Genomic DNA, 27,738 nt, shown 5'->3' on the forward strand with positions numbered 1-27,738 from the left:
TCTCAACCAGATTAGAGGATCGAATCGCTAGAGTAGAACAAAAGATAAGTTCTCAATGCATTTACACGTTCTGAGTGAGAGACAACGTACACCCAGGAGGTCATTCTCTCTCGACCATATGGAAACGTGAAACCGAAGCCAAACTACCAGCCAGACCAGCTCACCAGTCACATATGTAACCCTCCACTCAAAACCAGTGATCTGAATCCCAATGTCCAGAGATCCGAAATTGAATTAACAATGAGAGAGGGATAGCGCGTTGTTCCGAGCTGTTCCTTGCTGTTCCTTCCCTTCTCGACAACAGGGTCTGGCCTAGCATGATGGGTGGTTCCAATGGTGGATCTCGCTTCTTGCACCCCGAATCCCACTCTTTCCATTGGTACCATACAGAAGCATCGAAACGAGGAAGAGAGCCAGTGAGAAGCCAATATTATTGATGAATTTATAATGATAACAGGAACTGGCACGTGAGACTACAACAGTACGTAGAGAGGATCAATTTTCCTTCGATGACGATGATGATGTTATTGTTTGCCTTATCTCTAAATGCTCACGTCCCCTCTAGCCTGTTTTCCAGCTTGAGTTTGGCAAAGATACTCCGCCAACCATTCACAAGAATGGTTTTAAGCGTTGGGGAGCTATTTCAGAGCATGGGCAAGATTTAGGACTTCCTCTATCACACCCGAAAGAGTCAACAAACCCAATTAAACCGTCATAATCATAATTGTGGAAGACAAATACGGTGGACCCCGCCAGACGTTCCACTCGGAAGTCATTCAATTTTGCGAACAATTTTCTACCATAAATCCCATTCTAAACTTCCTCCCCGTTATTAGCGCGCCTCACTACGTCCATAAGGCACATGCACGATATTTTCCGGCCGAGTGCTTAAGAACGATGATGATCTTTTGCGTTGGAGAGGACAGATAGACACAGAAAGAGAGCCCTTTGGAAATAGTGGGGCTTCAATTTTGGCCCCCGTTCGTAGTTTTTTGAAGTGGCCTCTCATTGAATTGAATCCTCATGTTCGTTAGTGAACATATGTGGACTGAAGAGAACCAGCTGTTGTTAGACTGGCTGGAGCCACAACGACTTGAGACTGAACCTGATGTAGGCAGAAGCCAATGGAAAATACCCACAAGCACCACCGCCACCATGGCTAAAGTACCAACCAGACAGAGAGATGTCCTCATTCCCTAGAGATGAGAGAGACCCCGAAAGCTCCGAAACATTGGGTTTTCAATTTTGAATATCCACTTTTGTTGTTGGCTCTGCTCTTGAGGCGAAATGGGATACACCACTTGTTTTGTGACGAGTCTCTCGCCTCTCCGGCTCTCAGCCAACCTACGAGTGAGTAATCGTACATCCAACAAGACTCATTTCTTGTTGGAATTGGACATCGCCGGTCCTCCGTGGATCCTGCCTGTATGCAATATTTAGGAGCCCCTGTCGAACTTGATAAGTATCCCTCAACCCCTACGATCTGTGAGACCCATCCGTCATGTGTCTCGGTTCTTCATGCTATTCCAGTCGTCGTGATCGAAATGATAATTCATTATACCCTATCAAATTCCAATTGGCATTCGCCCCCTTCCAGTCCATTCATTGTCAATTGTCAAGCTGTGCAAAAACCGATGAATACATATTTCCAACGTCACAGAGTTTTTGTTCTCAAGCATATTTCTATGGTAGATTCGAAAGATTTCACCCGGGCTCTCATTCATTTGAAGCAGTGCTGTAGATGTGAAGAGCAACAAGACTGAGGACCAATGGTTTGCTCCGTGTTGTTCGTAGTGACATTCAAAAGATCAAGCTCGTTGATCAGTCAGTCGACAGCGAGTCGCTCAGCGTGAGCAGAAGTGCAATCACGTGTTCGGCCTTTGTTCATTACTCGATCCTGTCTGCCTCTAGTCCAATCCACTCCACTCCACTCCACTCGTCTCTACAGTGCGCCATCCAGGAATGATGGAGACATTCGAGACGAGGTCCAAATAATAACAGCAACAACAAAACAGTCGGAAGAATGAGTACCATTATGACACCCATCCAAGACGAGGCTCTCGCACCAATCAACCCCCCCCTCCCCCCCGGGGTCCCGTTGTTCGATGGGTTGATGAGATTACAAGAACGAAGGTATCAAAACAGAATTTGCGGTGGATTCGTTTTGATGGATCTGGCCAGGGATTTTTCAATCAAGAAAGCACGCTGGATCGAGATTCGAAAGATGTATATTTTCAGACACGCACACATGTTCCTAAATCGTACCATGAATGAGAATGAGCCATTTTGAGCGCCAACCCACGCCGTCAACCACCCGACAGATCCGCTGAATGGTGGATAGAACTACAATGTGTATATTCATACTTACGTGAGAGTGGGTTCATGTTATACAGTACTAATGTCAAGATGGCTAATTGACATGTCAAGATGATGAACATGTTGGCTTGTCATGTTAGCTGTGATGGAGGCACGCCCTGCTTCAAGCAACAAATTCAAAAAAGCATCTTATTCAGCCCTAGAGAGTTGTCGTGTGAATGAATGAAATGTTGATGATGATGAAAAATTCGAATGAGGTCTCGAATCAAAAGGCACCACGAGGAGACTTCTTGCAATGAAAAAATATCATACAATGGAGGGTTTTTAATTGCAAGAAAGGAAGAGCTTAGGCTCTGAGAACAACGATCGAGTTCCCAGACAATTAATGTGCAACTTAAGTCAAAGGCTTGTGCCCTAACAAACCAAATTACTTTTCACCAATCTATGGCCAAACTTCCTGTCAAAGATCTTGTCACGCCTTTGTTTATGGTAATGAAGTTGGTTAACGTCTTTCAGTGAAACGAATCATATAGAATACCAATGGTGTACCAAATCCCATAGATCCACGTTGGTTGCTCTGTGCAAATCCAATGACAGATATTCGTCAAAAACAACTTTTGTCACTCAATCACACTTTTTTGCCACGGGCACTTTCTGACAAACAATGTCGCTTTTTTGCCTTTGGACATACGAGCTATTACTATTCTGGTCGAACTCAGATCCACCCCATATTGCCTCGATGCAATCAATATTTTCTAGAGCTTGAGGTAATGCCCAAACCTCTATAAATGATGCTCAAACTCCATTTACGAGTCTGGCCCATGTGGTTGATGAGAATGCTTCGTTTGTGGTAGTGAGTTTTAGCGCAATGTTTACATATTTTGACGTCATTTCCGTCGCAGTAGGTGAAAAAACAACAACCTTGGTTCTTGGTTTCTTGGTTCTTCATCGATCGGAGGCCAAAGGAAGATGCTCACCCCCAACCAACCGAAACAAGCCAGAGCTCACTAGCTCGAAAAAGGAAGACGAATGAATCGTAATCCTATTTACCCGGACATGATTGCCGGTGGTAGAGATGCTGCATTGGTTTTGTGGGTGGTTGGTTAGGGTGACTGGCAAAAGTAGCCCTTCCACTTCGTTTGAGTACTGTGCGAACGTGCATCTTACTTGCGCGTTGACTTTATGAGCGAGTCTACATACAGGGTGGCTGAAGTAATGCCAATGACTTACTTGGATATTCAAGGACAAAGCCTGATAGCAATGGCAATTTCTTACCAAAAAGCAATTAGGCAAGCATCCAAAGAAAAAGGCCTGAGCGTATCACTCGATATGATTGGTCTTCCTTCATTTACGACGACCACAGTCTCTAGACAACAACGTACTCAATCACAGATGAAACGGACTCATAGCAAAGGCGACTTACGGTAGCTTCGCGAAATTCGCTCGAGTTTCTTTGATTATGGTAAATGGTTAATACTTGTTGGTAGAAAACCTAGACAGATAGCCAACGATTAGATATTTGCGCTAGGAATTGTGATTTGAATGCTTCATCAATTAGTTTGTCAATGGTAAACGTGAAATTCCCGTTCTTTCTGGCCACCCTGTAGGTAGTGGTAGTAGTAGTGGTAGTAGTAGTATGTTGTGTGTTCGGCGCATGTATGGTACGTGGTTGCCTTCCGGTCCTTCTGGCCCCTGTTTATTAGATGTTACGGCTCATTGCATTTTCTCCTGTCACAAACCCGTGCCTAAGGAGTTTCCAATCACAGATGTAGTCCCACCAGCCAACCCTTTATTGGTTTACACCGAGTGATAGAAACTAGGGGCCATAAGCTCTATGTAGTCTTTTATCTAGCCTGGTTCGACGTCAATGACCGACTATGGAAGGGAGTAGTGGTACAAGGAATTGCAAAATATCCACGAAGGGGTGCAGACTCAATGAGTGGTTGAGAGAAGCGGAAATCTGGCTGCCGAGAGCCTCCTTCACAACAATCTTGCACGCGTTTTGGACAAATAAACACGGCCTGAGCCTCTGATTATTGTCATCCCCACATTCTAATCGCCAATGATGGTTGTAGGACGGCATTGCACTGGTTCAATAGCCCTGAGGGGAGTCGAGGGGAGATCCGGCAGATTTCTCTCGTAAAGTGTGTAAATGAATACCAATGTCACTAATCCGAATTCTAAAGTGCCGATCACGAATGGTTCGTCGTGATTTCGACCAGCCAACTTCAAGCTTGAATGGCCCTCTACTGTATGTAGTATACTGAAGAACGTAGATGCTACCTTCTGGGTGCTACTGTCTCTGACTCACGACAAGACTCCCAAATTGTTAGCCAAGCAATCGAAAGATTGCGAACAAACTCCAAACTCGAGCCAACTCACTTGAGGGTAGTTTTCCATGCTTTTGAACCAAGTACATACGTACGTATAGACTCTCATATCTCACTCGGAGGAAGTGGCTGCATATCAGTCCAATAGAGTATCAGGGTAGGGGTTGATGAGGGGTGGATGGTGGATGGTTGAGCGATGTTCATGGGGCCCTAAAACTCACCCAAGGTGGATAAGCACTACCGCACATAGGCCAGGGGGAATTTCCCTCTTCCAAGCGTGATCCTATTGGAGATCAGGCATACGAGAAAAACGAGAACCGGAATTCTACCTAAAACGAAAGGAACCTCTCTGGGTTTTTTCAAGGGGGTGGGGAATGGCAAAAGATCAAGGGGGAGAATGGAGAGGAGGGAGACCAGGACGATACATTAGACAGGAGGGGGCGATAAGACGCAAAGATCAGATGCCCTTTTGTTATTGTTTGTTTGTGCTTTATGAGGAAGGCGGTTCGTGGTCCAAGCTGAAAGTTCAATCCGTGCACTGGATCACTGCAAACTTGCAGTCCACACTCAGTGGATGAAGGGGAAATTCGGAATCAGTCTCCCTTTTTTCTGGAGCTGCACTGGCTTTTCCTTCTTCTGCTTCTTCAGACAACTGGCCTTATCGAAAGTCGCAATCTGTATTGGATTTTTTTTCACACGCACAAAAGAAAACGGAAATAGGATCAGTGGCCGAAGGGCACTGAAGCGGGTGATGAAGATAAAGAACTGGAAGAGGGGATGAAATCCTTCGGAAATCCGTCGTTAACATCTTATTTATGAACACACACACACTTGACTTGAACCTTGTTTTTTGTTTCTCTCTTCTAGATCTCCAACTTTGGGCTCTCCAGCGATGGCCTCGGCCTGAATTCGATTCATTCCATCTCATTATTCCTCGTGGCTCTCTTTGGCGTGTTCACCTTGAGTGCATGCATCGCCATGTTTGTGCTCTGGCGAAGGTAAGCAAGCCCACTTCATACCAATTCTAATGGTTTTAGCAACAGCTTGGGAATCGGGATCCCTTTTTCCCCAATTTGGTTCCTGTCAACTTGAAATTGTCCGGGAGTCTCACATTCAGCATCGTTACTTGGTTACCAATGAGCCGCAAGAGACCACTGAACTAAGACGTGCATTCGCCACACAACTGCTCTACTACATACAGACTGTTCAATTGACTATAGGAATTTTTCCTTGCCGTAGATTATCGCAACTTGATTCATGTTTGATATCTGATATGACACTGCATGTCTAATGGAACGAAAAATGGTTTCACGTCAAATCAAAGAAGTCGAGCTCCATTAAAATTAACCGTGACAGTCTGTCTGCCGTTCACCTTTCTCTCTCTTTACTTCGCCGCTTATTCCGATCTAGAAACTCACTCAGTCAGTCAGCGCTCGTAAAAGGGGTAGCGAAGCATCATATTCAACCAAATCCCAAAGGGTTGGCAATATCCGAGGGAACATGTACAAACGCTATTCAAGTGCAACCATTTTTTCGGGAAGATCGGGTCGCCGGAAATATTTGAAAGGCTAGACAGGGTGTGCTGTGCCTTTTGGAAATGGAGATAGCGACAAAGCATTCCTTAAACCCAATCCATAAACCCCAAGACGGGCTTCAAATATTCAAGGCTCGTGTCACTGAGTTTCGCTTTGAACATGACAAAAATCTCGAAGATTATGGTCCCTATTGAATTCTTCAGGGCGGAAAGCCTTCAAGGCATGGCGAATGCCAGCCAGGTCGATGGTTGGCCTCATTTCCAAAGGATTCCTGGTCTTGTGTTTTTTATAACAGTGACAAACTGCTGTCATTTGTATTGAAAACAAAAAAAACAAAAAGTGGAAAAGAGAGCGAGGGGAACCTGACATACCTATTCGTAGTTCGAACCCTCTTGTTAGGCTTTTGATAGCGAGCTAATGATGTCAATTTGGGTTGGACCGCTTTCAAGTAACTTAACCCTCTTCAAACGAGGACCCACAGGAACACACACGGCAGCATACCCTCATGCCTAGAAAAAGAAAGGGGTGGATCATTGTTGAAGACCTAAAACCACCCTGGTTCTTGTGCAAAAAAGTGTTCCCTACTTTGGACCAAGTCACTTTGTTACTCCATGTAGAGCACCCAACGTTCTACTTTGATGGCAGTTTGAGTGGACCGGTAATTTATGGACATTAAAGAACACTTGCTCTCCCTCAACTCGAGAAGATGAGGGCCAAGAATCCGAGAATTCTCATTTGGTTCGAACAAAAATCCTCGAGAATGCGCCGCATCATTCTAATGAGTTGGTCTTTTAGGTCTCTGGAACACTTCATGTGAAAAATGTGCAGGTAATGTGCAAGCACTAAAAATATACAAATTCCACGTTGTGGAGTCGACCTCAGTGGTTTATTTATCTTCAAACAAGACAAAAGCTTTCCCCCAATGACCAAGAATATTTATCCATCCACCCCTTCCAGACACAATTGTCGAGCCAGTCCAGACAAAGAGAAGAATCTGTGGGAAGAATGAGAAGGGTCAACAGCTTTCACCATCTGAGTCATGATGGCATTATGGAACTGGGAGAACTCGTCTTTCATGCCTTACGTGACCACTTGACAGCTTCATTTTCTTCAAAGCACAATATAGAGTTGCAACTCTTTTGAGTCAATATCATTGCACTCATGACGAAAATATCGTTCAACATTGAGGTGTTGATTAACACTCGGACCTTGGGGTGTCTCCAACCAGTCTCCAAGGAGTTTTGTCCGTTTAACATTTCTGTGGGGGCCAGAAAAAGGGACAATTTTTACGCTTCTCAGGCCTGGAAGCAGAACTAGCGAGAATAGGGGAGAAAAGGATTCATCTGTCCATAAATACCACAGACGCCATGCAGAAAGATGAAGAAAGGGCAGGCAGTATGCGTCAAGGAGCCCATTGTCAAGATGCCAGAAAAGCATCTCATTTCTCCGCCACAGTCAGGAAAGAGACCGATGGGATCAGGACATTGATGAAGCATGATGATGTCAGTCTGACCTCGGGTTTGGTCCCTATTATATCAGCTATGGAAGCAACAACTCGAGGGGCCACATCGGTTTTTTGCCCGTGTGAAGGACGAAGGGAGAAAGAAAGAAAGAAAGAAAGAAAGAAAGAAATGGAAACAACAAAACCATTTTGGCTGCTCAGCGACCAAAAGTAGCTTAGTGCCAGAACTTTTTAGTGGGCGAAATTCCTGTCGGTACGTAGAGCGTGTGAGCTCTGCTCGTGAATGGACACACGAAAGAGCGAGCCAACTAACCTGAGTGAGGCCAAAGCCCAAAGCAAAGCCGAACCCCGCAAGAACCATGGAGAGAAAGAGAGAGACAGACCAACGTACCTCCCTACTACTTATAGTAGAGCAAGAGGAAGTAATTTAAACTTTTCCCTCCGTCCATTTCGGGAGTCTGGAACTTGGAAATGCTTTTTGGGGGTTGGTTGGCAGTTGAAATGGTAAAAACCATTGAAAATTCATGTAGGTAGGGCCTGGTACGAATGAGCAATGGGAGAAAAAGGGCCCCTTTTCGGTTTCACACGGGTCTCATGCGAGTGCACGGCTCGAGTGATAATCCTTACGGACCTGGTCCAAAATGGACCTGGAAATGACTTGAATCGGTCGGGCACGTGGGACAGATCACTATTCACTTTTATGTATTCTCGGGGTTTTACACTCATTCTTTATGAGATGTCCAACGAGGTCTGTCTGTCTAAAAATGTTCCAACATCAGAGATCTTATTGGCCAGGATGGATCAAGGTGGGTGGCGTATTGGCGACTGATCCCACTTGGCCAGCTGACGATGGAACTGTTGAAACTGCTGCGCCTTTCCATGATCTATTATCTCTAGTCATTTAATAAAGCGAAAAATTATCGCACTAAATATCACTATAACAAATGCATTGAAATACTAGTTCCATTAGTTTGGCTTCCAAATGGCACAAATTACCCGCCTCTGTCCCCTCATTTTGGTGTCGGGATGAGACCTAGATGTGCACTTCTCTCTAGAGCATTTCAAAAAGTTAGGGAAATGTTGGTTTGGCACTTGTTCACTTTTCAAGCTGACGTATTTGAGCAATTCCATTTGGCATTTGCCACGAACAACTGGAACTCGAGCACCAATTGCGAAAATACTTGACCATTCATATTCAAATTGAGAGTCAACAAAGTGTCCTTGCCAATTTGGACCAGGCTGTGCCTAATGCTCGCCAATGTTTTATTGGTTGTGAGTAGAACGAGGGAGGCATAGTACCACCAGGTCTTGTGCATTTTCAATGGAGCACCCCACCTCTCTCTGGCTCGCTCTCCGTTCGTTGGTTCGTTCGTCAAGTGGTGGGCGAAGTGTAGGGCTTTCATGCAAAGTTCGTTTTTGTATACTTAGGGTTAAAGTGGAGGCAGTTAAATCCTCTTCGGTTGGTAGGCTCCGCCTTGGAACCTGGCCAACATTTTGGAAAACACGCATCCGCCTCATGGATCTCAAAACCTGACGAGGAAGCAAGAGTGGGACGTACCCCCCTAGGTAGGTCCGTGCGCACCAAGGTAGAGAGAGACAGAGAGAGAGAGAGAGAGTGAGCCACAAAACTTGGTTCCACGAAATGAGGTTAGTTTGGCTAGCTCTTCTCAAGGCCTGGTTGAAATTTCAAGGCTTCGTCTTGATGAGTGCATCACGCATGGAAGAACTTGAACAAAGGTTAAACGACAAGCCTCGAACCTCTTTTTGGGGTTGCCAAATTTTGGCAAACTTCCCATCATTGAATTACATGAGACCTGAGCAAAGAGAGGCGGGCTGGATATCGTTTTATGTTATTAGATCTCGTAGTGGGTATACTCTGGGGAAAGAATTGTTCAGGTTCAATGGACGTCGGATGTTGGTGCGCGGGTTTTCATGACTCGGTCTTTTGGCCTTGGCTTCGTCCATCAAAATGTCGACTCTTTAAGAATGGACCATTCCCAAAATGAGCTCGGGTTGTTTTTAGCCTCACATGATTGTGAGACTGGACAAGGTGTGACAGACCTGGAAATGAACTGACTGGAACAAAGTTTAGCTTCCGCTCTTGGAGACTACTAGCAATTCGTTGAATTGGTAATTAACAGTTGAATTATTCAAGTGCACTTGACTGTTGGCCAGACAGGTAATTTCATCGTCGCAAGCGGTCCCCTTTGTTTTCGAGGGAAACTGAAATGGTTGAAGCGACAAGATGGGGGTAATCAAACTTGGAATTCAAATGAACATTTGTTTCTGACAGGCACAACTTCAGACAGATTCAGTCGGGTCCATGTTGACGTTTCTCCCTCCCTTTCGAGATGAGATCCATCAACCACCATAGAAAAGCCAGGATTGTGCCATTGAAAAGGCAACACCAAATGAAGGAAGGTTTTCCTCTATCTCCTTCCCACCTTGTCTTTTCCGAGTTTGCCTCCTATCCATTACTACTTTCCACATGCTGTACTGTACATAGAATAGACGTACCTACGTTTGTACTCGAACCTCCTGAAGACCGCGTCGTCTTCTACATAGGAATGCAAAAGGCGAGGTGGAAAGACCGTCGCAAAAACACATTCGAGCCAAAGCTTTGAATTAGAGCTGATTCTGTTGGGAATAGCGCGGGATGAATAATAATACTACTACCCTGAGTGTGGCCGTTGTTTAAGGAGGAGAGACTTAAAGTGAAGTAAGTTTATGTTTATTTGTTCCCAGTTGAGCGTGACAATGCTTGACGAGTAAATAGGAGAATGCAGATTGCCATTCCACTTTACTCGATCTCTCTCTCTGTCTCTCTCATTCCCCTCTTTCTCATCACATTAACAATTCATGCTTTTTTTCTCCTCAAGTCAGGCGAGTTTTCCCCCTTGGGGAAATCACGAAAATTGAAAACGACTTTTTGATGACGCCATCTCTTCTTCTTCTTCCTCCTCCTCCTTCACTTCATCTCAGACTGTGGCTGCCTTGGCCTGCGGCTGAAGAGGGCAAGCAAGGTCTGAATGAAATCTTTTCATGAACTCTCATTCCAAGAGGATCTGCTCCCCCTCTTCGGCCAACGCTATTGTAGTGTTCGTGGTGCCATTGCCTTCTAACTCCTTCCTCCAATGTCAGCGTGCTTGTCTACCTAGATGGTTGCATTTTCAGGTTTAGCGCTCCAGATCAAGGACTATTCCACAGTATTTTTCTTCAAAGACTTGATCGTCGTCGAGTCAAGGTGTGCAAAATGTGTTCCCTCTGTGCCTGGCCGTGTAGTTTTCCTGGATCTAGGATGGACGGATAGATCGCTGAAGGGGGAAAAAGCTTTGCCTGTACCGAGAATGAATGCATTTTCAAGATCGGGAACTGAAATATGCATTTTCCTTTGGGAACTCATTTCGCTTCCAGTCTGCTGTACCGTACATCCGTCAAGATCGGGAACTGAAATATGCATTTTCCTTTGGGAACTCATTTCGCTTCCAGTTCAGCGTCCTTCCAACGGGAAAACAGCTCAATCAAAGAGATTGGAACATGGTAGACTTTCAAGCTTTTTGAAAGTGCCTCAATCCAACCAAGGTTTTTATTTATTCAAAACGGAATTGCTGTTCCCATCTGCTCTCGTACAACGAAAACACATCTTTTTTTTCCTGGTGAGAGTCAATGGAACTTGAACTGAAATATGATTGAAATATTGGAGATTTTTTTTCCTCCTTCGTCTCTTTTTATACGTACCCATCTTTGTGCTTATCCCATGGTTGATTCTGTGTATGTGGGAGGAATTCTCTTAAACCTTTGAGCCATTTTCTATCCAAAGACGATGATGCTATCGTAGGGCTTCGGGAATTATCCTCTTGACGAAAGAAAACTTCTTTTGAACTTGGGAATCATATCATCTTCAAATTTCCTATCCCATCGTTGGCAATATCAAAGTGCCGAGTATAAAGGGGATCAGGTTCCCCAAACTTTCCCAACAAATCCAAGCTCTCCAATGTACTAAAAAGTGGCCTTCTCAAATTTTACAATTTATGACCGATGTTTACAAGGGTCAATACTTGATCAATACAAGTCTATCATTTTAGGTCATCAATATATTGGATAGTTGTTAGTTCTTCGGACAAAAGCTACCACTACATAGGCCTTCTGGCCAACAATTTATCATTTAGCTTAGAAAACCTCGATGGGACAAGATAGTTGTTGTTGAAAAGAGTTCGAGACAGGATGCCTACCATTTCTCTTCCGTTCGGAAGATACAACAACCGTCATTGGAGATCTTCAGAGAAGGGATCCTAGAGAGGCCAAGCCCAAAGATTCTCGAACCATCAATTTATTTCCTGTTCCTTTTACTCTCTGTTTGAAAAGAGGAAAAAAAATCAACAATCCCGTCGGTCCTTGTAGTTTTTGTTCCGTAAATGAGACTGACAAGGCGGAGGCTGAGGGAAACTTTTCAGATTGCTACTTTGCCCTCTCAATTTATAATCGGAGTGATCCCTCAAAACCTCGCTACGACCTCGGTGGTCTCTCAACGAAAAAGCAGTCCTTGTTATTGTGGCATTGGTTTGAGTTGTCGTGGTAGTGGTCTTTGTTACTGTTACCGTTGTTGCTGTTGTTGTTGTTGTTGTTCTTTTCCTTGCTGAAAAGGTTCTCTCCAAAGTGGCAAAGAACAACAATTTCACTCAGGACTGAGCAAACTCGATAGAGCCATAAGTCGATATACATTTTGGGGTGGGCTTTCTTTCCTGCACTCATAAAGGCTTCTTCGTTTCTCCTATGCTCTCGCCGAGCGCTGCACTGTACTGCTCGCAGTCAAAAGTCCACATGGAGTTGGAGAGACCAACAACAACTTTGTTCAGCAGGATAATGCTTTTTAGGATCGAGAACTTTGAAAAAGTTCCCTTAAACTCGGGTGTCTTGGAAAAAGCTAACTTCGACACAAATAGTGCGTACGTTCTGCCCAGGTTTTGCCAATTCGTCCACTTCGTTCTTGACTCCGACGAGATGTTTGTTTTTTTTTTGTTACACGATTTCATTTATTTATACGTAACTGTGTATAGATTTTGGAGCAAAGCGACCAGAGGGGAACTTTCCAAAGGTAGTATGGGCTTTGTGTACGCTTTTTATGCCAATTCATCTTTCTTTCATACTTATTGATGGATCAATAAGAAAGGGATTGAGACCATACGCTTAGTTGGATGGACCAAGTTTCCTCTTCCTCCACTTTTCCGATCGCTCTTTCCCAATTATGCTAGCTTGGACTTTTATTTACTACTACCGCTACAACGGTGAGAACGGAAGGAGTGAATGAGAAACAGAGATGCCAAAACTTGATCCACGAGGGCAATTTTATTTGGCATTTCCAAATTCTTCGGGGAGGGAGGAAAAAACTCCTTGGCAGGAAGTTTTCCAATTTCTTCGACATATATTCAACTTTTCGCTCCTTCTCGAAGTCATTCAGCCAGCCAACCAACCAACCAACCAGCCAGCCAGTCAGTCAGTCGCCATATAGAAGAGTACGTTCTCTGGGTACCATAGGTTGGTTGTAAACGGAGTTCTTTCCAAAATGTTTGCCGTGTTGTGAGTCGTGAGTAAAGCGAAACTTTTCTGCTGGCATTCATCCATCTTTTAGTATCGAATTCCGGATACACGGAATGAAAGAAAAGGTCCGGATGGGGACTTTGCATTTCCATTTGCTTTTGGATCCATACCTCGACTAGTGCTGCTGTACTACTGGATTGAAGAGGCTCATGGAGGATCTGGTTTTTCCTCGGGAGCCAGATTCGCCAAAGGATGTTCCTCCCATGTTCCATCATCATGAAAGAAGGGGACAAATATCCCGAAGTGGAACAGGTTCCAGGCTTCAAGGAGAGGAGATTGGGCCAATGGTCAAAGTTACATCAAAGCAAATAAAGGACTTGCTGGGTGAGATGGTCCAAAATCAAGGCCGTTAAGTGGAACAAACCCAAACTCGTCTTGAGAGGGGGTTAAAAAGAAAGATGGATCAAAGTGGTCCAAGGTGACTGAGAACTAGCTGTCACAGAGGTTGACTGTCCTCCTCGAAAGTGGATTCGTTAGTTGGACATTGTTTTGCGGATTTGTGTCACCAAAAATCTGGGAATTAGTTGTGACTTCGGAACCTTAGGCTGGCTAAGTGTGAACCGCGTTGGAACGGAAAACTTCGCGTCCAAGCCAACCTTGATTAAGGCTTTGAAAGAAAACCCACAGGATTTGACTCGAGAGCTACTTCTTTATATGGCATATATCCAGATAAAACTTGCACTGAATTTAAAACATGGCCATGGGTTTTTTTTCATGCTCGAGGCTGGATTAATCAAAGGGCAAAAGAACTTACTTGTCCGTTAATTGTACTGGTTGTGACAAAAAGCCTCTCACACTGATCCAATCTCTAATTTTGGTCCAATTGTGCTCCTTTGATTCATCATCTCGCGGTGAGTGCAAAATGGGACATCCTTGACGTCACTGCTAAAGTCAAAAATAGGAAAAGGGATAAATTGTTAGACAGAGATGAGATCAAAAGCACTATGAAAAAGAAAACCTTGACCCTTCCCGTTTGATAAGGATAAGAAACCGCTGGAAAGTGCGTCCTCCCATTACACGATCCATTATTGGAACGTGGCATATTTATGGGCTCTTTCATGAGTTTGATAAAGCTCCGAAGATTTGGGGGTCTTTCTTTCCTGCAAGTGTCTTCCTCCTCACATGGAGTTCATACTGACGGTACATACTCAATTTGATGAGGCTAAGTGCGGGTTGGAGTTTGGAGTTTGGAAGGGTGATTGAAGTTCCCTTGGTAGAAGGGCACTACAAAGAGTTCTGATGGTGTGAGGTTACCAAGTCAAAGAGCAGTTCCAACCAACCTGGGACCCCTTTGTGTGACACCAAGATTGAATGGATGGGGACTGGGTCTCGATGGATGCGAGACACTTTCCCTCCATCCATTCCCCACTTTTAATATCATATCAGACCATTTTATCGCTCGCAAAATCGAGGAAATACCCCAAGTTTTGATTTTCCCTACTGTACTTGTACATATTAAGAGGAATACAAGCCTGTAAAAGAAACCTATGTCATTCACTTTTGGGTATTGTTTTGACGGCTTCTTTTGTTCATTGGCCAAAGGTATGCAGGTTTTTCGGAATGAATGGGCATATTTCCTGGTTTAATTCGTCTGAAAAGAAACGCCAAAGCGTTTTTCATTACGTGAAATGTCTCCGCTTTTCATCCATTGGTTCCGCTTGATTCTTTTATTTGATGGGTGGTGGGGGAAGAAGGGGATTTCTCGGTAGTAGTTTGCTCAGTTACAGATTAGTATTTTCAAAAATAACACCCAGCATCTCCACTGTTTATACGCACACACTGGCTCTTAGAGGCAGTTTGGTTTCGACTCCTCCTCACAAAGATCTGTTTTTGGTCTCTATCTTGGTCTTCTTTGTCAAGTTGACAACCACGGGATTCACACGGACTTGGAACTTAGAAGTTGGGTTGCATGAATGAAGGAAGTACAAGGGGAAAAAGGCGAATGATTTCTCTCTGATTCCCTCTTTTCGCCTTCTTCGCCTTCATCCTTCTCCAATCTCCACCCTTTGCTTCGTTGATTCTGGGTGAGAACGAACACAGTGTAATCTTCTTAGAAAAAAGGATTACTTCCTCTGGACCAACGACAACGAACTGAAAGTGTATTTAGCAGAATGGAAAGCAATGTAGGCTGGATTTATGGTTGGACAGTAGAACTAATACGTACTCACACATTCAATCCATATATNGGTTGGACAGTAGAACTAATACGTACTCACACATTCAATCCATATATGTACCCCAAGGACCCCACATCTTAAGAGAGGTCAAAAAAGCTAAATATTGAACAAACCCAACACTCGGATGATTCTCTGAGTTTTTGCTGAAAACAGTTGCAAGAAAGTGCTTTTTCATGGCCTGTCTGACTGCTTTTGGCCCTAAACTTGCTTCAAACAGTTGGGTGCCATTCGTCTTTTTGTACTCAAAACTATCATTCGAATATCGACTCCACGACATGGCCCTTTTTATCGACTTAGACAAGCAGAGACAAAAGTTTGCTGTCATTTGAATACGTACCGTTTAAATGGAACTCGAAATAGGGTTTCTCTCAATTTGATAGAGGACAAGAGTGCGTGATTTTTATTCAATCATTAAACTGAAAATGAGGGCTAGAATAGTGTTAGTAAGATATAAAAATCTTCCTTACTTTTTATCAATTTATAGAACTATTTATTTATGTAGTACAAGATCAACGTAAGAAATGATGTACGTCCGTGTTCTTGGATTTATATTGATGTATCGGAGAAGTGAAATAGACCTCTGCGTGTTGGAAGAGCCAAGTCAGTTCTTGAATTTCTCACCCATCCCCTTCCACTTGACGCCTTTCATATTTCAAAAATTGACGCTTTGATCTCGAGTTTGACAAGAAAAATGAACCTTCAAGTACTGTCGCTGTACGTAATACTTCAGTCAGATCGACAGCTCAAAGCACCTCTTGCCATCAAAAGAAAAGTTCTTTGGACCTTCAAACTTTCGGAGGGATCACACAATTTCTAACGGTCAAGTCAAAAAAAAAAATCCCAACCAATCTCATAGAAACATCAAACCCTCAATTGGCCACGATTCTTCGGGTTCATTCGAAACATTGGCTACACTCGTACATATATGCAGTGGTCCCTCATACAGCGTGTGTACGAACGTATGTGTCAGCGTGTGCAGCATTGATATGTGAATGAAAACAAGTGAAACTCATCGTCCTACCCAGCTCTCAGCTCAACCATATAGGCGGAGATTTTCAGTGGACAATTCACTGGGTGAGCATGAAGAAGCGAGAATGTGGATAAAACCAGACAAGGCAAATATTGTGATTGACATCGACACAAGGCAGACCACATCCACAGTACGCACAGTAGCCCAATAGGCCAAGAGTACGTACGCTCCTACCGAGCCAAGGGGGGGAGATCAAATGAAAGGACTTTATTGCATGACTGGCACTTTCATTCAATGGTGTCCGAATTCAATCTTTAGACGCGATCACAAACTCCACGTTCACATTTAGTCGATTTATTTTTTTTTAGCTAACCCTCTAAAGTCAATCGATTCCACACTAGCTCAGCCATAAAGCGACTGACCTAAAAAAAAAACCTCCAAGTCCTAATCGTGATTGTTGTTGGTTTATTTGCAGATACCACAAGGACTCTCGACTCCATTATTTGAGAGCCTCAGTGTCCGCTTCCTCGAGTTTCAAGCCCAGCCCAATGCATTCAGGACACACCCATAATGGCCATGGCGTGGAGCAGCCACTCATTTACGATGATGCAGCTATCAATTTCATATCTAGTAACAATCTCGTCAACTCAGGGCCTGTCAACCGAGCGCCCAATGTGGGCGTGGGTGGAAATGCTCAAAACACATACCACGTCCTGCCTAGAAATCAGGTAAGGTGGACTTGTATTTATCTCATGCCTATGTCGTCCTAGCTACGTATGTATGCGATTCTAAAATGATTGGGTTTGTGCCTTGGTGTAGAATCAATTGGGTGCGTTGGTGACGTATGTAGTACACGTACTTGTACATTGCATGGCATGAAGAGGTGAGGTATGATGGCTGAATGTTTGGGACGAGGACGTGTGGGCGAATGGTAATCGCTCCTCCATTAGATAATTGCAATTGGATTTACAAGCTCATTCCGAGTTTATCTATCTTAATGGGCGACGACTTTTTTGCTGCGTGGGCGTAGAGAAAATGCCTGGGTCCAATTGACGGGGAGGTTCATCTGCTCGCCAGCAACCTCGGAGCTATCAATTCGGCATTCAGATAAAGACTAGCACTGAAAGGGCCCCTCACTTTGAGACTCTGAGTTTGTCACCAGAGTCATCAAATTCTCATGCGCCCGATTGTATTTTACTTGGTGAGGCTCTCGTTGGGTTTGGATCAGCTTTTCTCCCTCTTCAGTCCCAATGGGATTGATCCCTTAGCAGTGAGTTAGTTCGTTTTCAATTCCAGTCTTCCGAGGAGGGGGGTAAATGCAGACAAATGATGCTTTCTAAATTGTATTTCCAATCCTCTGAGGATGTTGCCTCCTCCCTTGGCCAGGATTTTCTCACGAATGATGTCCACTGTTCCATTGGATTTGTGTACTGTAGTAGTCGAAATAGTAGCAGCATTCCTCTCCTCCCTGGTCATAATAGGCCAATTGGTGCCACCGGAATCCAAGAACGTCGTCTCCAGAACACACCAAGACAAAGTGTTGGTGGACAAGTATGGGCGCGTGTTCAAATTCGCCGAATTGATAAGTTCGAAGCCATCCGTCAAGTGAATTCCTTGTGCTCCTCTTGGGATGGTATGATTATTGCCTCTCCTGAATTTGATTATCTCCCCTATGGAGGCCACCTCCTCGCCTCCCTCTCAACTACCCTCCCCTTTTTGTACGTGGCTTTTGTCTGCTTCACCCGGGTTGGCTGCCTCGACTTCTTCCCACAAACAATCACCTCCTTTTTTGGCTCTATTTAACCAAGGCTCATAAATTCCAATATCTCGTTTCAATATCAACACCGCCTCCTCTCTTTCACCCGACTTGACTGCATTCCTATATTCCCATTCCTATATACCATTAGTGCAGTCCTCTCCATGGTTTCGGGATGAGAGCAGAGGTGACTCAAGGAGGTTTTCTTTTGGATTCAGTCTCATCTGGGATGGCGAATATGGTTGGGCAAAAGCGAATGAGACATCCTGAAAAATGACTTTAATTTATTTCTGATCAGGGGAAAGCGAGCGACGACCAAGACCGTCTCAAACCAACTCCTGGCTGGTTGACTGGCTGGTTGGTTGGTTGGTTGTTGATGATGGTGATAGGTTGGTAGAGCAGCCGTGGCTTCGTGAGGTTTTTTAGTTCAGCTCTTGAGTTATCGCTGTGAGGTTCTTAGTCCGCGCAGGTGATGATAATTCGATTCTCTCACTCATTTCGAATCAGATTGGCAGCCAAGAATGGCTATCGGAAGAATACTATTATCATCATCATCATCTTCCTTTCCCCTTTGGTGCCAAGCACATTGCCCTCTACACTGCACGCAGCATGTAGCTTAGTCAAGATCTGCTGGGTCTGGCCTCGTGGTCTCGGGCACACTGTTGGCTACATTAGTACACAAACGAAAGAGGTCGAAAGGGTTGAAACAAAGACAAGCAACGACGACAGCGTAAGTGGAGAACACGTGGAGAATATTAATTGGCAGATGTCATTGATAAAAGCGGATCCTCAATCACATTTCAAAGGGACCAATCGCTCTATAATGGCGCATCCCCCTATGTACTGTATGTAACTAGACCAGGTTCGATTGGAATCGACATTCAAACTAGAGAAATGGTTTTTTGTTGGGAAGATCAAAAGCGTCGTTACATTTTTCAACTTGTCTTTCATTTTGCTTGGCGTACGACGGGATGCAAAGGTGTTGGTGCTCGTGGTCAAAGAAATGGGCGGCCCTTCACCAGGTTTTAATTACTCCTCACCACGAGCCTCAGGTTGAATTTTGGTGTGAAATCCGATTTTGATCGACCATGGCCATTTAAGGAGACTGGGCCACCCGAAATGCCAAAGTAAGAGGGGAAGGCCTACTCTTGTACGTGTAGTATATATTCATCCGTACACGTTTAGGGCTATTGTACATGGTGCGGTGGTGGCGGTGGGTGCGGTGGTGGCGGTGGCACTTCTTCATTTCACCACGATTATGATTACGATTATCGTCACCATCAAGATCCGTCATTTTTCTCCTGTCAAGAATGAATTATTCTTCCGACATTGGACGTTAATTGGCCCCTTTATTTTAACAGCGTAACAGTTTGATATCCGGCTGTTATTTTTGTTACCAAGCCCGCCAACTCCTAAACAAGTCGGATTCCTTCTTTTAGTGCTACGCCATGAATATCCTCTCCCAACCAAACACTTGTGTCTCTCGGTCTGCAATGTGCTTGCCACCATTATTTTCCCACCCATTTGTCATCAGATTTATGCATTCTTCGAAACAATATTACACGATGAAACGAGGTTGGAAATTCACATTCAAAGTGATTGAATCCAATTTTGAGCGCATGAAAAGTGGGCTCGTGTTCTTCCCATTAAAAACCCTCGCCCCCAAGAGCACCACTTCGCTCCTCCTCGATCCCCTCGATCTCCTCACTCTGAGCTTCAGGGCATAAGAACGAGCTTCATTTATATTTAGTTGTACTCTTCTTATGATGTGCATGTTCATGCCAATGGTTCAACCACCCATATCACGCTTTGCGCATGCTCCTAGCTTGTTCTGGTAAGCAGGCTCACAATTGGAGGGGAACGAATACCCCGAGTACGGTGCTAAAACGACGGTTGGAGTAGCCTTTTTTCTGTATATTACTGTTTCCTTCTGTCGAGGAAGAAAGGCCTTCGGCCATTACTCCAGCTCATCCATCATTTCAAAAACCATTTTTAGACAACACGTATTTGCTTTTATCGCTGAAGCATACGGCTGAAAAGGTGTAAGAGGAAAACGGACCAACCTATAACTAATCCATTTTTTTGCCAAGCCTCTTCATGAACAATAATGCCAAGAACCGAGGAAGAAAAAGATACGAGGCCAGGCGACCTCGAGAGTTGGTACGGTACTTCGATGGAAACTTGAGAGAAGAACGGGAAGAAGAGGGAGATTAGTGGGTTAACCATTTCTTTTTGGCGCATTCTTCAATTATTCATGTTGTGATATCTCCAACATCCATCTTCCGCTTCGCCTCCTTCTTCCTTCTTGGGATCCTTTCATTTCTTTGGAGGTCAGAGTGCATAATAGAGCAGGAACCTCACTTGAAACCGAGTCCAGTACTTGCAAGTATCTTACCCAAATACATATAGTAGATATAACTCGAAACCACCGACCACTGGGTAAAAACTCATCACTCCCATCAGGCAAGGTGAGAATCGGAAACATGCATAGGCAGTTAGAAGGCGAAGTGGTCCTCTGATAAAGCGGCACCCAAGAACGTCTGGGTATGTCAAAAATGCGTTCTAAAGGAATGACGACGATCATTCGTTTGTTGTCTCAAAAGCTCGTTCAAAGTGCACAAGATAAATGAGAAAGGGTTTGCTTGTGTTTCAGATGTCCATTGACAGTTTCCAATCATCTGCCAGAGGTGGGTTCTATCCAGTGCCGTCGGAAATGGAGACCGACACGGATAGTCGGATTTATGAGGAAGTTCAACAAAATCAAAATGGTAAGCAACCATATCGCTCTTTTTTTGTTCTCCTTTTTTCCTGGAATCGAGTGTGAGAGAGACACACACACACAATCAAACGACTTTCTTTCTTCATCACCTTGGTTCCTGCCCTCGGGCTTTTCGTGGGAGAAATTGAAAACGGAAAAAGAATGGAAAGGTATATATAAAAAGCTACCATCGCCTAACTTCTCCTCAATCTCAGAAACCATAGGATGAACATGGGAAGCCAATCTCACAATTGGAAATTAGAGGACAAGTTGTTGGTTGCATATTTGATTCGGATGAGGATGGGTTCAGCAACTAAAAACTTAAGTGGCTAATGGACAAACACCCTTTCTACCCCTTGACCTTAAAAAATGAACTTCACTTAAAGGAAGGGGAGTGCAACATCTTTCTCAGCAAATGGTCCCACTTGCATCCTTTCCCTCTTTTATGTGCGATTTACGATTCCTCTACTTCTGTTCAGCAAACTAACTTGGTTTAGGTTCAAGCCAGGCTGGAACCAGGCTGGAGCGATTCCGGGGTTCCAGCACAACAATCATTTTCCCCTCGTCCTCCTTAGTTTATTTTGTTGCTCTGGAAGGCTTAACGTAGTCCTTTTTATGTTTGCTAAGGGAAAAGAACTCATGCAGTTAAGAACAACAGCCACCCACCGCCCAGCCATCTAGGTCTACCCATATAGCCACAGCCTACGACCCACCCACCTATAGGGAATGAAAAGTAGCAACAACAGCATCCTCATCGTCGTCGTCGTCGTCATCATCATCAGCCGAGCAACAACTCGAAGGCAAACCCACCCTTGGGGCTGCACGCTATCCACAACAGTAACCAGGCAACCATTCAACGAAGCAAAATAATACCCAAGCTTGGCGAGGATGAGAAAGAGAAAAAGGAACATCCAGAAAATCCTCTGAAGATTTTCCCTCATTCCCGGAGCCGGCGGCGTGGCGCTAAATTGCTCACCAGGGCGCTTTATTTGAGTTTCATGACCATATTTTATCCTGGAGAGCTCGGGTATTTGTTTGAGCTGTTACTTCTTCGACAAAAAAACTCGCTTATGAAGAGGTGGTCGTCGGTTGCGGGTAATCGCATAGCCCAGGCAGGCATTGTTGGGCTTTTGTAGCGAGTGGGACCTTTTTTGGCCTTCGATCACAGCTTCAATATGTAAATGACGGAAATTTGCATCGAAATGAATCTAGCCTCCATTTGCCAGGGTCGTTGTGTAAACAGTAGAGACCTTCTATGAAAGACTGGGCCGGAGGATAGATAGCTCTTTTAAAGGGTGATACCTTCTACTCAAATGATGACCATTCATTTTCGACATCCTTTGGAACTAGTGCACTAGAAATACGTACGTACGCACAGGAGATTGTGAGAGCACTGGCATTATTAGATGGGGTTCTCGGTTAGACTAGCTATCAAATTAGAACCTCAATAACCGTACGGCTCGTTGAGGCTACTTGTTTTCTCAAGGACGGGCAAGTCCAGGTCTTGGGTCTTGAGGGGGGAACCAATTTTGCATATTGCCACAGAGGCCAATAGGAATACTGTTCGTGGAATTGAGGGCATTCAGTTCGACTCATTAACCAAGAAATGACCATCTTGGTCTCAAAATAAGAATACCTTTTTTCATATCACGTTGATGATAAGGGTAATAATGATGAGAACGAGGATGATTAGAATAAGGGAGAGGAAAATAATTGTAGTTTCGGGGGCCATATCGTTCCCGGAGATGTTCATCTTTCATGATGATGCAACCACCAAATGGTCAAATGAGTTTCCCGAGCTAGAGGAGTCAATCTAGTGGAAAGCGTTTCATGTTGCACCAACGACAAATATATATTTCGGCAAAGCGAGGCAAGTGTTCGACCCAAAAAGCTAGGAGTTCTGCCTGGCCAGAGAGGGAAAAATCCGCAACATTTTCTGCAATGGCCCGCCTACCATCACCTTTTTCATTTGAGGTCCAGCAACTTTCAAGTTTCCACCCAAAGGAAAATGGCACACAGGCAACCTCAACCACCACATTAGCACACAAGTTGGAACAGTTGGAACAGTTGGAACACTCTTAAGCACACGCGCACACTTCAGTGAGCCAGTGGCCATTATGAAACCAAATTTGCAACCATGTTTTTCCGACCCAATGATTGCCAGTCTTCTCTAACCGTAAATTGCAATGGTGACAAATTTGTCGGGTTATTTTCAGATGCAAAAGCAATTAGGATAGCCTTGATTGGCATACAATTCTGATATGTGCGTGATGCCATTCTGCGGGGTATTTTCATGGCCCCTTTATTCGTTGTCTTCATTCCGACCCTTCATTACTTCATTGTGGGCACCGTCAGGGAAAGTTGCGAGATTCTCTTTTTTATGCCGTTCGAGTCCATCTAAATCTAATTCCATCCCCATATGCCTTGAGCAGTCATTGAACACTTTTTATGGCTTCATCAAAAAACGAATCAGACTGAGAGCGAGGCCAAGGGATGAAGAATGTGTCATGGTTCTTGGGAGGCCATGAGACAGAAAATAAAGAACCCGGTTGTAAAAATGTTACGTCGTGAAGTAGTAGTACTTCTCGCTCGCACTCTTAAGTCATTCGTCCGTCGTCCATGATCAAAACGCACCACAGACAGATCTTCTTCCAGAGACTTGACAAGATTTCTCCAGGGACCTCAAAGATGGACTCACTCGCTAGGACGGGATATGTACCGAAGCACCTAGCGGTAGTTGGTAGCATGAGTGGGTGGATACAACACATGTGCGGAATTTGCCCGAGTGCCTCTATGATATAAGATATGAGCTGGAGGAATTTGGAGGGCTAAAGCCTTTGGGAGGGACGGAGGGGAATGGGCAAAGGCGACGGACGAGAAAGGGTTAACAACTTCCCGTAATGAGAGAGTAAGAAGCGAATGTTCATGCTCTAGAACGATCAGATAACAATAAATGCATTGGCCTATTCTCGATACACTCTCGCTACTATCGTCATTGAGATCATCATCACCATCAGGGTGCCAATGAACATGGTTTGCCCATACTAACGGCCTCACCATAGAGATATGCACTCCGACAACAAACTAAGTGAGTGAGTGGTTTGAGGGCTAAGGGTTAGTCAAAGTACTGGATGACGTGGTGAACCGCGTTAACAGGACATGGGTGTCCGTTGATCTGGCTCGTCTAATGATTTTTATCGCTATTACACTCTCTCCTCGCTTGGTTGACTCAAAGCACTCACCGCAAACCATGGAAAAGAGGAGGATTCGATGCGAGTTAATTGAAATATTCAAATATTAGTTCACCATTGGCCACATGCTCGGAGTCAGACATATCTTCATAGTGGTCCTGCTTGAAAATGGGCTCATAAATTTCGGAATATTCTTATGCTAATCACGCTCGACAATGGCAGCAATAATACTGATGATGATGAGCTGATGTCCAAGGCCCTCTCTCCAAATTGAGGGAGAATGTGAATTTACTTACCGAATCAAGCTGAGGAACCGATCCCAAGGCAAGAGGGCCGGATTATGTCGGGCCTTTTACGGGCTATTTGACCTCATGGTTCATAAATCATATCCAATTTAGAAAAGCTCCTTCCACCACTTAGACGTACTGAACATACTTGGCGCACTGAACGCCATTTTTTTGCCATTCTGGCCATTAATGTTGCACCGCCTGTAGTGTATGTACTTCCTGTATAGGCTACCACCCAAGCTGGAAGGTTGTATTTTTGGCGAAATGTGTTTTTTCACGACGAAAATGACCGGCTAAAAGCAGCTTCTGTCATTCAAAGTTTACTGAAAAGCGAAACTAATCTAAATCAATCGCATAGATATGGAATCTTGGGCCGATTCAGTCTAAATCTCCTCGAGTGATATAAAACGTTGTTGACATAAGTTCGTTGAAAACCTCGGAAAATTGCAGATGTCTCTGGAACCTGAACAAGATCATTACTCTGAATTTCGAATGCTTTTCAATGACCAAGTGAAAGGTGAGACGTCGATCTAGTTGTCAAGACCCGAAAACTGAGGCTCATTATTGGCTCGAGGGGATGAGTTGGAACACGCGAAAATGCATTTGACGTGGTTTGATGCCTTACCGAAGCAAGGGAGAAGATTGAGCAATGGGAGGAAAATGAGACGAGTGAAGGCGGAGCTGGTTCTTCCCCTATTCAATTGTTGGGCATTGACTAATTGAGATGCCTCCTGACAAAGGCATTAATCATATATGATCTTCCCCACTTGGCCTGTGTACATTTGGAGGTAACTGGAGGGTGATAAATTGATTTCCACTCTTCGGAATGGACCAAGCATGTTGGCATACTTACCTGACACCTTCAGATCATTTAAATTTTCTGGAGAAAGAAAGAAGATTTCAACAAGCGAGGACGTCGTTTGTTAGGGGCTAGTTGACAAATCCCGGAAACCTTACAGATTATAGCAGTATGAGCGAGTTTACTAACATGTGTGTTCTCTCTTCTTTGCAGATCCATATCCACCAAATACATCGACCTTATTGATGGCCACTCCGAAATCGTCAGCTCGCTTTGGGCCCATGAGGTCAGACGTGTCCCAGTCGCCCACCACTACCGGGAAATACTCATTTTCCAATACGTTGGAGTTGTGCCACATGGTGGAGTCGCCCTACTCGAATGTCATTGATGAGCAAACCCATCGCGCTTTTTCCAATGGTTGTCCGGCACCGAGCAATTTCGATTATTCGTCTGTCTACTATCACCCGCATCAAACCAATCGAACGAGTAGCTCCACAGGGATCTCGTCTTCTAATTCAGATCAATCCTCCAACTTGAACCTCTTAAACCCTTTAAAGCCTTCGATGGGCTCGTCTGGTGTGAGCGCGCCGCCCAGGACCCCCTTCATCGTGCGTAATGAGAGTGGGGCGCATCTCTTGAACGGATCTAATCTTAATATGAATCGCTCCCAAAACAATGTCAGAAATCACATGGGTTTTCTCACTTCGCTTCTCCCTAATCGCCTGGCCAAAAAAGGCAGACGGCAACGTCGGAGACGTGGCGGAACGGGGGAAGAAATCGCACCCCCGGCCCCGACCCACCAAGTGTGGCCGAATCAATTCGCTACGGGTGATTCCTCGTGGTTAATGACATCTCAGCCCTCCGTTCCAGTTGGATCATCATCTTTAATAGCAACAACTGGCATGGGTGGAACTCTCCATTTGGATGCCATTCACCAACAACAGCAGCTGCTGCAGCAGCAACAACAACAACCTCTGTTGCCCCTTGTGACTTCGAGACCGTCGACCCTTCACCAAAACATCAGTTATGGAGACAGAGGCAATCCCCCACCAACATCGACAGCAACAACGACAACCCCTGTGAATTATGGCCAGCCAAATATGGCGCCCATGGCCAATAAGTCCACTTTGGGCAGGATGCCTAATCCGGACGACATCTTGCCTCAAGAGGCTTGGACGGACTTTACTGGTGCCGAGGATTGGTCTGAAGCACTGACCATGAAGCGATCTCGTCTCAAGCGCAACAAGCAACGACCCGGCCCAACCAAGCCCCTAGGGAGCGTGGCCAATTGTGATAATGTTAATAATAACCCTAATTTGCGCCCGCATTCCCTGGGAAGTCAGATCACATCTTCGGGAGGGGATCCCGACCCGGACTTGGACGACGATGAGGAGGAGGAAGAAGAGTCCTTTGAAATGAGCTCTCCCATGCTGGAGGCAATCACCCCTCAGAACGGCAATCTTCGGGCCTTTCAAAGCTCGACATCGAATTCAAATTCATCCTCTAACACATCTGCCCAACGATAATGAATGGCCCTTTTAGTGCAGTTTTTGTTTTTCTCTCTATGTTAACCCACAACCCCTCCTTTGAAGCGTCTCGGCTTTGTTTGGTTTATCTTCAAATTTAAATCGATTTCAATTACCATAATAGAGCATTTCACTTTCCGCCCTCTCTACGTAATTCTCAGAGAGAGACTGGAAATTCGAATCCATATCGCACCTGAAGATCTTGTCTCAACACGTTCAAGGTTGTCCGCCGTAATAAACCGTAATCAAAGCGACACACCTACCCTTTCCAATACTAGTAGTACACTACCATGCAATTAAATTTCATCCAATCACACCTTCACCCAAGGCCTCTTCAAATAAAGGCCTGCTCTATTTACCCCCCCCCTTTGCCTCCCTCCCTTTTCATACCCTTCCTTTCTTCAAGCAACCGCAAAGCCTTATTTTTATAACATGTCTTTGTGCCCCATTTCTCTCACTCCAAGAACACCACTCATAAGTGTATTCCCCTATTCTAGTCAGACATGATTTGTTGTGAATTGAATGAACATATCATTCCTAAACCAGAAGTAATAAACGTTCCCGCACTGCACACGAACTACGTCTAACACGCACTGAAGCCTTTCTTCATCTCAAAGTAGCTCTCTGCGAGCAAAAATATGAAGCATCCTTGGGATTGGGTTGTGCTTCAATCTACCGTCAAGTAACGATCGCTGGTGTGGATCCTCCGGGCTTCCTTAAAAAGAAGCCTGGAAACGCTCGAGCTATTCAATGCAAAGAACGTAGGTAGCATTTTCGAATGTATAAATGTTCTGGGCTGTAAGCAACAGGATTGAGCCCTCCCTATTGTTCTCCAGGGGATAAAGATAGGGAGGGCCGAGGCAACCTTTCTAATCCAATCAAGCCCAGATCAAAAAATTGCACCAATTTTCCGCCTTTTTCACTCGGTCCTCGTTTCTTGCCTCCCAAGTGCCAAGATGAGGGAGGGAGGAGGGGGGGGGGCGTGAAGGGCGCTTGGCCATTTCCCAGAGCCTCTTGCCGAGGGGGTTACATA

At 44.7% G+C, this 27,738-nt stretch overlaps 1 protein-coding gene across 1 annotated transcript in view; it reads left to right on the forward strand.

The window, feature by feature from the left end:
* The window catches only part of LOC131886741 (uncharacterized), a 58,238-nt gene extending 30,962 nt beyond the window's left edge, over positions 1-27,276 (forward strand). Inside the window, exons 3-6 of the mRNA XM_059235140.1 lie at positions 5,514-5,644; positions 16,864-17,116; positions 20,798-20,912; positions 25,393-27,276. Coding sequence (XP_059091123.1) covers positions 5,514-5,644; positions 16,864-17,116; positions 20,798-20,912; positions 25,393-26,705 — 1,812 coding nt within the window. The 3' untranslated portion in view covers positions 26,706-27,276. The remainder of the gene's footprint in view (positions 1-5,513; positions 5,645-16,863; positions 17,117-20,797; positions 20,913-25,392) is intronic.
* The last annotated feature ends 462 nt before the right edge of the window (positions 27,277-27,738 follow it).

Source organism: Tigriopus californicus, chromosome 9, assembly GCF_007210705.1.
Source record: "Tigriopus californicus strain San Diego chromosome 9, Tcal_SD_v2.1, whole genome shotgun sequence".
NCBI classification, from domain to species: Eukaryota; Metazoa; Arthropoda; class Copepoda; order Harpacticoida; family Harpacticidae; genus Tigriopus; species Tigriopus californicus.